The sequence below is a fragment of the Charadrius vociferus genome, unplaced genomic scaffold, assembly GCF_000708025.1.
Source record: "Charadrius vociferus isolate BGI_N301 unplaced genomic scaffold, ASM70802v2 scaffold370, whole genome shotgun sequence".
Taxonomy (NCBI): domain Eukaryota; kingdom Metazoa; phylum Chordata; class Aves; order Charadriiformes; family Charadriidae; genus Charadrius; species Charadrius vociferus.
Window position 1 is genome coordinate 2,454,745 of NW_009646744.1, and position 11,495 is coordinate 2,466,239.

An 11,495-nucleotide genomic window follows, 5' to 3' on the forward strand; every position below is an offset into this window, starting at 1 on the left:
TGGTGGGAAGGCGGGCGGCGCCCGAGGTGGCCTGAGCAGGCAGGGCCCAGCCAGCTGGAAGCGCCTCCAGCGCCCTGACTGAGAACAGGCCTTTTCCTTTGCCTTCCTTCAAGCAGAGGAAGACGTTAGGGGTTGTGCCCTCCACACAGGGCCACAGCCCTGGGATGGTGTTCACCAGTGATGCATGTGTGACTGGGCTTTTCACACAATTTGGTGATTTATGGAAAAAAAAAAAAAAAAAAAAAAAAGCTTTCCTGTTCTCACCCTGAGTGAGGTGATGCAAGCCCTGAGAGAAGCCTTGAAGCTGATCACGGGAAAACAAACCCAGCATGAGAAAACATAGGGCAACCAAGATGATTGAGGGATTGGAGCATCTCCCTTATGAAGAAAGGCTGAGAGCGCTGGGACTCTTTAGCCTGGAGAAAAGAAGGCTGAGGGGAGACACTATTACTACTTACAAATATCTAAAGGATGGGTTGAAGGAGGATGGAGCCACACTCTTCTCGGTGGTTCCCAGTGACAGGACGAGGGGCAATGGGCACAAGGTGGAACAGAGGAAGTTCCGTTCCAACACACGAAAAAACTTCTTAACAGTTGGGGTGACCGAGCAGTGGCACAGGCTGCCCAGGGAGGGGGTGGAGTCCTCTTCTCTGGAGATTTTCAAAACCCGCCTGGATGCAGTCCTGAGGGATGTGCTCTGGGCAATCCTGCTTTAGCAGGGGAGTGGGGCTGGGTGAGCTCTAGAGGTCCCTTCCAACTCTGAAAATTCTGTGATTCTGTGAAAACTAAGAACAAGGAGCCCAGAGGCTTAACAGGGATGCAGAACACAAGCTCTGAACAGCATACAGGAACATAAAATTAATTTTGAGCACGTGCCAAGTTGCTGTGAGCTGGCTGCATGTGATTTGTTTGGTGAAATCTAGAAGAGGACTATGTCCCCCAGGAGTGTGAAGTTAAATATTTGAGATAAGCCATACTGGGAAGTCCTGAGGGATAGCCTGTGGTGAGAGGGAAGGCAGCCGGCGTTGCACAACCTGCGGGCTGTGGCTGAGACGGATCTACCCGTCTCACGATGTCGTAATGTCGCTGCCTCATCAGCCACGTGCTCCTTTACTGTGGCCTCTCGCCATCTGCACACCACCCACGTCGACTGCTTACACAGGGAAAAGTACCAAGTTTTAATGAAAAGCTGCTGAAGTTTATCCCAACTGATAACTGTTCATTGCTTGTACCTATTTGCCTATAGAAAGGTAATTCAACTTAGTGAATTCTGCAATGAAAGAAAGAGAAACAAGTCATGTTACCGTGTTTTCTCCATGAGCTAAACTAAACACATGCGTATGTGCAGTTGCCAGAGCTTAGCAAGCACTAAGAACGTGGCCATGTCTGGAACTTAAATGTACTAAGTATTTTTTGTCTGTGTGGTACAAAATACGCACAAAGGTATTGCCAGTCTGCTTCTGGAACCCATAGTTAATATGGAATTGTTTTCACAATTAATATAAAGACAAAGTAAAAGGTGACATTTCAATATTTTATTCAAGTTGGGTTTGGGTTTTTTATCCATTTTTAGTAGTGTCAAGTACAGCATTTTGGGGTCTAGTTCCACACAAAATGGAAGACTCTCTAAAAATGTACCCATTTAAGTTGCTAAAAAAAAGTGGTAATAAAACAAAAGTCCATTTTAAATTTAGTGATGCAACTATGTGATTGCAGGTACAAAGACTCTTCCCTGATTATGGCCCTGTTTTACAAGCTTTCCAGTCAGTGCAAGGGAAAGGAACCACAACACAGGACAGGTAGTATTGGCTGAGTCACATCAAACCTCCTCTGCAACGCACTTACACAAGGTGGACAACCTAAAGCATTCTGGAGACAGCTGTAGATGTAAGATAACCAAAAAAGAAAAACCATTCATGAAATGCTTATCTAAAAAAAAAAAAAAATTAAAAAAATCCCTTTTTCAGACAAGTTTGCACATTCCATTGTGAATTGAAGCCTTAAGTGTTGGAACATTTTGCTTATGGAATTAACAGCACAATATAGTGGTCAGCAATTCTTAGCATCTCAGGTTTTATACCACATTAAAATATGCCTTGTGCAGTCAATACATTAGTAAAGGTAACAAATACCTTCCGACTTCCTATCATGTGGCAGCTGACAGATGTGATGGGCAATAACATTCAAAAGAAGAACACCTGGAATTTGGATTTTTTTTTTTTATGGTTTTGTCTCCACTTCATTAACAACGTCATTTTTAAAGCTTAGCTGTCTTTCACCAGGACTAGCAGGACTGATACTTAGCAATACTTGCATCCCAGACATAAAACATTGAAAGGTACACTATATTCTGAAGGTAGCTATGCTGTATTTTCCGATTAGCGATTGTAGAATCACTCCTTATGCTTCAAATTCCAATCCTAGACCAAGTTTGTGACCACCTGCATTGACATTCTTGCCGTCCAACAAAGCTGACAATGTCAGTTTGATACCTGCAAAATAGAGAACAGTGAGAGAAAAAGACAACTGTTAAAATTTGGAATAAGCTTTACGTTCAGTAAGTGCAGTGTCTGTGTTGCTGCTTTAATTTATTGGGTAGCTAGGTTAACATAATTTGGCGGCTAGCCTTGTAACGACTGGGCATTTTTAAACAATTTGCAGATATGAAATCTTTCTGAATTATGAAAGTTATAATAAACCACGGTGACAGATTCTGCTTTTTATCACTGCAAGTAATTAAAGCTCTGAGTCAGTTCACTGCTGCTGGTCTACTGATTAATCTAATTTTAGAGTCCAGTATTGTGAAAAATTGGGACCTTGATACATACCCACCTTTCCAAACTACTTTCAAATCTAGGTATGAAAAGGCCCAATGCCCCTCTACTGCGATATCTCATGTCAATCAGCTTGGTATTCTGGCAGCAGATTTATTAGACTACATTAAAACCAATTTCACAGCAGTAAGATTGTCCTCTTCCCGGACCAGGGCACCTTGAGAAAGTCACATTTTCAAGCAAAATAAACTCAGTAATAGGAAACCTCTGAAAGTGCTAAAAATGCATTTACTTATCTGCGAAACACTTAATTGTAGACATAGTTTATGTCAACAAAAAAGAATATCTGGCTGGTCAGTGGATGGTGGTCTCTAATAATTGTGCTTCCAACAGACATCCAAAATTAACAGAGCAGTTAATCATCACTGGGTTGCCATGCAGAACAGCAATGTTACAAAACATTTCACATTTTGTCACAAAAAAACCTCTGAGATTTCCAGACTAAAATATCACTTATTCATGCCTGAATTTCTTCTGCATAGACTTACCTGGCTTTAAAGTCTGAGTGTATCCTAATCCGATCAGACTGGAGTTGTTCACTTTAGCCTTAAAGGAAAAAAATACCGTATGTAAATAATTCAGTATCTTTCTTCAAAGTCCTTCCAACTTGAAAATCAAATAACCTTTTAAGCACGTAAAGGATTTCATCTTTTAAATCGCAAAAAAAAAAAAAAAAATTCTAGAGTTAATTTTGCCTCAAAATTAAAATCTCAAAACAGTGCCCAATAATACGATAAAACATTCTGTGTCACTTTCAAGGAAAATCCAATAGTTGTGCCAAAACCAAGACAAATAGATCTATGTGCCAACTATATACTGCAAAACTGCATCAAAACTGCACTTTACTGATGTAAACATTGCTTCACATTTCCGTTATAGGCCCCATTTTCAAATGCTTATAAATGTACATGCATAATAGCACTCACAGAAAAAGAGGCATCTGGGTCAATCTGATACTTGGCTGCTATTCCAAAGCGAGTGTTGCTATTACCGGCTGTCCAAGCAAGATTCACGGCCGTTTCCAGTTTATCATTCACCTTCTGGTAAATGGAGCCTCCAAATTCCGTTCCGTCATTCCTGGAAGGAATGCATTACTCTAGTTTTAAACTACGCCCCAAAACAATCATGTTTTGTTTTTTTTTTTTCCAGTGAGATCTATGTTTGCAGAATGCTCACACCTCATTTCATATCCCTGTAACAACTAAGATGGAGACATTAGGCCAGATTGGTTATGAAGTCATTTTTAAATGCTTAAATTCATTGATGGTTACTATATATCAACAAATAACTTATGAAACTGAAAAAAAAAGACATAACAAACTATCAAAACTAGACTAATGATGACGGGTTCCAATTTTCCCTTCTGTCTAGATGGGAGTCTTGTATAGTAAAGAGATTTATTCTTCGCTGTGTATCTCTGAAATAATTATTTTCCCAGGCATACGTCTCCCCAGTGCCCTGAAAGGGCTGTACCCCAACCACTGAGCCGGAGCGCTGCCTCGTCAGCAGGCTTTTACCGGACACAGATGAACTGTATTGGAAGTGAAGACGCTAATTTAACATCCAAGTCTATCGTTTTTTGCAAATGAATACCATTTGCAATAGTCCTTAATGTACATCTGTACTATAGATTTCTCTCTACTAGAAATTGAAATGAAACCAGTTTTACTTTGCAGAGAGCACTGGCCAACAGCTGAATGATGACAGCCTTCTACCACTGCTACCAAGTAGCACAGCTTCCAATTACTACACAGGGAATAAAGTGTGGTAAACAAAACGTAAAATGTTAGAGCACGCAGATCCTACAAACAAGAGCCAAAGACTTCTAAAAGCCTCGCACTCCTTGTAAACCAGTGAGCATCTGAATTTCCGTTTTCGCTGATTTTCTTAAAAGAGGATACAAACATACTGCACAAAACGGGCTTTAAACCACAGAAGACCTCTGCAAACAAAATAGTCAACGATTACTTCTAAACTACGAAATAATCTGGTTCCAATTATTAGAGTATACCAAACCTAATAGGGGCAGATCTAGAATCTTTCCACTTTTACCCCTTTGGCATGATGTTCATAACACTTGCACAAACAGTAGCGCTATGCCTATTTCAAAGTTCGAGCAATAGCAGCAGCCTTTTAAATTGTTAGAGCAATTCTTCCAGAAAAACACTAAAATACTTACTTCAGATAAGCCTGAAGCTCACATATAACTGCATGTGCTTGGCTCTCAAGAAAAGGAGGGGTTAAAAAGGACTGAGGAGAGCTGGTTACACAGGCAGATTCTGTGCAAGGTTCCCACACAGCTCTGTCTTGACCTGCAACATTAGGGGGGCGCGGTCTGAGCTATGCTTAAAAAATGAGGCAAGTCATCTTTAAAACTAGAAATTATCCAGCCCTACCTCCCTTTAGTTATTATTTATTATTAAAAAATAATAATTAAAAAGTCAAACCTCCTTGTAATTCAAATAGTAATAATAGCACTTTTCAGATGTAGATAAAAACATTATCCCCCTATGAAAATTAGTATATTAAGGCACCATTAAGGAAAGTAACTTGCTGAAGTCCCCAGCTGATCTGTGTAGTGCCAGGAACAAAAGGTGATGCTTCAACCCCCACCTAGTTAAATTATCAGCTCTGCCACAGCATCCCTGTGCAACACCGAACTGTCGAGATACAACGACCCAGCAGACTAGCCATGGGAGTTCCATGCACAGCTGTTTCTGGGATTATAGAAAAACTCTGACACCTTTCAGAGATGAAACATGTCAAGTACCTAACTCATCTATTAATATCAGTAAAGATTTCTATTCATATCACGCATCGATGGGTTTGCCTGTCAATTGATAGAGAAGGAATATTGAATAAGCAAACTAGGCATCCTCCTGAAGATGATTTATCATCCGTGTACAGTAACAGCAACCTAAGAAACAGACCCTCAGGAATCCAGGAAGCAGTACGGTCCGATCTGAGCCCCTGCTTCTATTATAACGTTATTTTCTGCTGTTGCTTTAATTAAGAGTAATAATAATTACAGCATTTTATAGCAAAAGCCAATAATACAGTGTTTTGAACTGCTACAGCATAACATAGTTGAAAGTCATTGTGCTTGAAAGAGTAACTTGTAACTACGGAGTGGAGGGGGAACCCGCATATTGTTTTGATGAAAGTTTTCTGCCCACATTCTTGTGCTTTGGCAGTCCTTCAAACATACTGTCTGGGCTGCGAAGGTTCAATTGTTCTGTGAGGCAGTTTGAGCTTCCTAAACCAGATTGCTGCAAAACAGCATGAAACAGAAGAGAAAACCTTTGAAGAAGCAGCTCCAGGAAAGCAGAACAGTTGTTCATCTCCCAAATGGGAACAGCCTGCAACAGCTCAGCTACATGCAAAATATCCAATTACCCAGGGGAACAGGAAAGGGGGGGAATGGATTAGGGATTGCCTAATCTTAAAAAACTGTCTTCTCCAAAGGCATAAATTGCTTTTTTAAGAGGAACAGGAGACAGAGAAATTAAGGTTTTCATGGAATTTTGTCCTTGTTTCCCAGTGCTCACATGTTCAGAAAGGACAAACGCTTGTGTAAATAGATTATTAGGAGTTACAATACTAAACCAAACTTTTATACCATATCCCTTCCAGTACTAAAACAAACCCAGTCCATATATCTTCCGTTCATTCCCTTGTTTGTTCTTGTTCATCCTCCGATTAACTCCATCATCTACATCAAGTCACCATTTTGTTTGATTTTGTGTGCAAAAGGAAGGCATTGCTTTTATCCACCATTTTGTTTGATTTTGACGTGTGCAAAAGGAAGGCATTGCTTTTATTTCAACTTTCACAAAGAACAGTTTTATAACCCACTTGTTTTATTATTCCACTAAGAGATTCTAATAATCCTTATCTGTTAGAAAGATAGACACTGGATGCTTGGGTGCTCAGTGAGGTCCAGTTCCTTCCATCATGCGCTCCCTCACCCACATAATTCAAAGAAAAGTTAATGCAGCTAAAAAACTGCAGCTTGCCATCTTACATAAGAAGTAATTTCAAATCCACCATTCCCTCTTTCACCGCTGCTGAACACCGTCCCTTTCATTGCTCTAATAAGCAGCAAAATCCTTTCCAATTCCTTTTTAACACCTGTCTGCCAATACTTACACATTAGTATGAAGCTGGAATTCATCAGTCTTATAGCCAACCGCAAAGTTGCTCTGGGTTACTCTAGACTTTGTTGTCTCAAAAGTCATTTGGTAACCTGCCAGCCACCCCTCGTAGCCAACCACCAGGGCTCCACGTATTGAAGGACCAGCAATATCGAAATCCATGTCGCAGCCAATGTTGATATGTTCCCTTTTGTACCCTGTCTTGACTTTAGCGCTCTTTTTCCTAAAGAGAAAAGAAAGAATCTCATATCTCTGAAAAGGTATGCTCGTAGGTAGCGATTCAATCACATCAGTTGCTTTAACTCAGTGTAATAGTCCTTGAAGGCAAAGTATAGATACCTGGAGAGCCACATGATATGTCACCTCCTTACCTTTCCCATTTGCAAAACCCTAATTTAGCTACAGTGAATTATTTGCAATCAAGCAATAAAATGCAGTTCGACGCCCCACTCAGCGCTCCCAGGCTGTGTTCTGGAAAAGAGCAGCACAGTAAGCCAGACTGGAGGTGATGAAAACAAAACCTCGTCTCCAACTAATCTGATGGGTTTGGAAGTTTGGCAGATACAGGCAAGGAACTGAAACTGTAGCAGTTTACAGGTTTGGCACAGAACGTCAGTAGTAGTTGGCCTGTCCCAAACAAACAATTTTTAGGCAATCCCAGTGAACTGGGTAATTCCATTTACTGTGACAAACATCAAGAAATCACTACTTTGCCTCCAGCCTCCCGAGGGAAAGTCTCTGCTGCTAAGGAAGCAGGCCGCTTCAGTGGCACTGACACCCTGTTTTCTCCTTAGGATGCTTTATGAAGTTCAGTGGTGACAGCCATTGGAAAGGCTGCCGGGTTAACGCAGAAATAAACTTTCCTGAGTCACTTGTTTCTTTTTACACTTTTTACATTGGCCAGCACCATGTTTTCTCATGCATCCTCAGGTCAGTTTACATCAAGGGTGCAGACCCTCACAAGGCAAGAAGTTACGTCTAATATATTCAGCTACTCTTATCTAAAATTTTTTTCTTCTGTCTTTACCTTACAAGTGTCTTCTGTCTTTGACCAAGTCTTTTACTGAAATCTTTCTGGAAAAGTCAGGCTAATTGGAAATTTCAAATCGACCTTTCACTTCAACTAGCAAAAACAGTCTCCGAGAACTCTTTCAATGTTGTATCAGACCCACATAGAGATTGCTTTCTTTTTTATTATTATTATTTCAGACTCAGGAATTTCTTGTGGTTTGAAAAATTAGAAATAAAGAGCAGGCGTGCCAAAAGCACTCAGCATTAGCTCATTTGCAGCTTCTGTAAAAGTCAGTGGTACCTCTCCCACCAATGTCAACAGGGACAGGGGCAAGCTAACACGAAGCACTCCTAAAAATCACTTTCCCTGTTGAAAGACGGATCACAGCCAGTACGTAGGAAGGAAGGGGGAGAAAGTGTCTCGTATTGAGACATGATGCATCCCTGTCGACCTAAACCAGGTCACACCAGGATTGAATCTCACTCCATTTCTGCCAATTATAATAGTCTTCCCACAAGGCAATCATTCTAACTCAGGTACTCCAGTGTCTGTGAAGTGCCTAAGAAACAGCTATAGAGCTGTAACTTGTCATTCTCATACAAGGTTTTTTCTTTTTTTATTTCTTTAAGAATCCTACCAGTTAAGAAATAATCATCAACAAACACTAGAGATTATTCTGGTTAACAAATACAAAAATATCTAGTTAATCTAGAATTAGGAGTGGACTGGAAACAGTTGACAATGCAGGACACGAAATCTAAAAGACAAGGTGAAACCTCCACTGGGACTATAACCCCGGCAGCCTGCAGTGCAGCGTGCTGCTCTGGGAAGCTAATGTGCAGAATATTTTGACTCCCTGGCAGCACTGCTTGCAAAAAGATAATCGGGGGAAAAAAATAAACCAACATCTAGACCTACAGCTGCTGCTTAATCCCTCTGGCCCACATAAAATGTGGCATCCAATCGCCGTATCAGAAATGTTCATCCACCACTGAGGCAGGCTGTGGCCAGCAAGAATTCAGATGATAAATTCAGCTCGGGAAAAGAGCCCAATTACTGTGTCAACCTATTAGAGCCGTGGCCAACTGGCTCCCAGAGCTTGTTAAGCTTTGCATTACAGCTGACTTGTTTAGCGCTTTTATTCAGACAGTAGCTCATCCTCTGACATCGCCAGAAATAAGCAACAGGAGTGCAAACAAAACCTTTTCTTCCCACCCTAATTCTGACTATAATTTTCAAGTTCAAGTATTTGAAAGTTTGTTTGCTATAGCTTAGGATTAAAAAGGGTTTGTTAATACTATGATTTAAATCAGATGTACATGATTTCATCATACACAGGCTGATTATTAACTGTCTCGATATCTTAGGACAGAAGTAAAGAAGCAAGACAGTATTCTGGAAAACTAAAATAAAAAAATGCCTTTTTTTGTCACTTAAGCTTACTCACTTCTTACCCAGTGTTAGGAGAGAAGGAGGAGTCAAAGGTCAGCTTCAGGCCACGTGCAAGCTGAACAGAAAAGAAATTCAATGGTTGGATTTGTAATTAGAGGTTGTCATAAGTTAATTTGTAAATTTTATCTTTTGAGCCAAAAATTACCTGATCTTCAAGAGTAATCTCAGTGCCTAGTGTGTTGTCGGTGTTCCACTTTTCTGTGAACATCAATCCATATTCCACCCATTTGTATTTTGTTTCCAGACTGCCACTAACTTTGCTCGTTTCTGAGTTTGCTGAACCTGAGCTTGTGAATTCCTAAAAGGGAAAAAAAAAAAAAAAAATATATATATATGCACATAAGATGGATACATATATATACTTGCAAATATGTATGTGTATTTGCACACAGGCAAATACTTACACTTGTAGCACATATTAGTCATTATAATTTGGGATATTACTCAATACTGCAGAGTTCTCAGAAGGTTTAAGAACGTTTGCTAGTCATTAATACCAACAGATTCTTGCCCCACAAAGCAATTCAGCGTCAGAGAGAAGCAGCGTTGCATGCTCAGGGGATGGATACGGGACAGGAGCGCGGATAACCCTTCCACTGGCACCCTACGGAACACAGTGCCAGTCCGTACAAGGTCTACCTGCGAATCAGCGTGCAAGTCTGCAAATGCCTCATAGAGATGTTCTAACTATTAGTTCAAATACACAGTTACATTGCAACTGTACTTGCTTAGTGACTGCTAAGAAAAAAGAGCATGCAGCGCATTCAGAAACCTCGTTCAATCCAGTAAAGCAGGAGGGAGGCACTGACACTACCTCTGAGCACAGGCCACGGGGATGGCCTCAAACAGCACCACAGTTTTCATAGTGAGCAAGTACCAAAGCGAAGCAGCCCCTCACTCTCTCTTCTACCCCAATCTGGGCACAGTCTCATATATTGTACAAAAATTATAAATTGCAAAGTAACTTGCACGGTAATAGGATATCTGACAAACAGTAAGGGCAGAATAAGGGATTCTACTTTTAAAAAGAAATATACAGTAAACACAAGAACGTTGCGATGTTTTGGATTTCAATGTCTTTCCAAACTCACCAGTCCATTTTCAGATTTTGTTTTCAAATCGAGTTTTATTAACCCAAAACCTAGAAGAAGAGTAAAAAATATGAATTATATATATGTTAATTTGAGAAGCATTTCTGATTTATTTCTTAAACTCCCTTTTAAATCTCCTGTGAACTATTAAAAAAATGAACCAAGGATACAGTTATCAACCCATGTGTTTTTATGAAGCGCACTACGCAGTTCGTACTCACTTCAGATAGTACTTGACTGATTAATCCTACTGACCTCAGCAATATAATAGGGACCAAATTAGGTAATAATGTCTTTATTCATCCTAAGCAGTATTTTGTTCATAAGCAAACTACTGACATCAGTGATCCTATTCACGATACAAGGAAACAGGCAAAATACATCATAGCATTTTCTTTCAAAACAGACAACGGTCCTATGGAGAACAGGAAGACTTTTATCAAAATGAAGTTGTTACCCTTCCTTTCCAGACAGCAAGGGCAATGCAAAGCTACAATACAGAATTCTCTGGATTCTAATGGAAATTTTTGGAATATTTATCAGAGGAAAGTAATAAAATCCTAACGTTTTCAGGAATCAGGTAGACAGTAAAAGACCAAATTTATTTTGGCTTTCTTTACCATATCCCTTGGTGAAAACATCTCTGGCAGATTTGCCTAGATCAGCATAAGCAGGTGGAACAGCCATTTTCTGGGGAAAAAAAAAAAGAAAGGGAAATTACAGTGTTCAGAAACTTATTTAATTCATGTACGCAACAAGAAACTTAAGCCCATTTCAGCCAGTTTTATTTTCTGTCCACCACCTATTAATTAAATACACCCTGAAGAAAGTAGCTATAGCAAATAGTATGATTTGATTTTGCTCATTAGCCAGCAGAAGCAATTACCATGCATTTGCCATCGAGGATGAGAAACAGGTTGCAGAACAAACATATATTAAAAAAAAAAAACAA

General features: G+C 40.0%; 1 protein-coding gene across 1 annotated transcript; it reads right to left on the reverse strand.

Annotated features, from left to right (window-relative positions):
* Positions 1 to 1,521: 1,521 nt before the first annotated feature.
* On the reverse strand, positions 1,522 to 11,231 carry VDAC1 (voltage-dependent anion channel 1). The gene is made up of 8 exons (XM_009890856.1): positions 11,164 to 11,231; positions 10,544 to 10,593; positions 9,598 to 9,750; positions 9,455 to 9,507; positions 6,984 to 7,211; positions 3,761 to 3,911; positions 3,323 to 3,380; positions 1,522 to 2,492 (listed from the first exon to the last, which is right to left on the reverse strand). Exons 1-8 carry the CDS (start codon positions 11,228 to 11,230, stop codon positions 2,401 to 2,403), a joined length of 852 nt encoding a protein of 283 aa, XP_009889158.1. The 5' UTR covers position 11,231; the 3' UTR covers positions 1,522 to 2,400.
* Positions 11,232 to 11,495: the final 264 nt, after the last annotated feature.

Bases quoted from the DNA above. Each gene is read 5' to 3' on its own strand.
- VDAC1 (XM_009890856.1), bottom strand. From the start codon at position 11,230: ATGGCTGTTCCACCTGCTTATGCTGATCTAGGCAAATCTGCCAGAGAT. The intron at 10,594-11,163 runs GTAAAGAAAGCC...CTCTTCTTCTAG, and splicing joins TGTTTTCACCAAGGGATATG to GTTTTGGGTTAATAAAACTC. The intron at 3,381-3,760 runs GTGAGTGCTATT...TTTTCCTTTAAG, and splicing joins ACCCAGATGCCTCTTTTTCT to GCTAAAGTGAACAACTCCAG.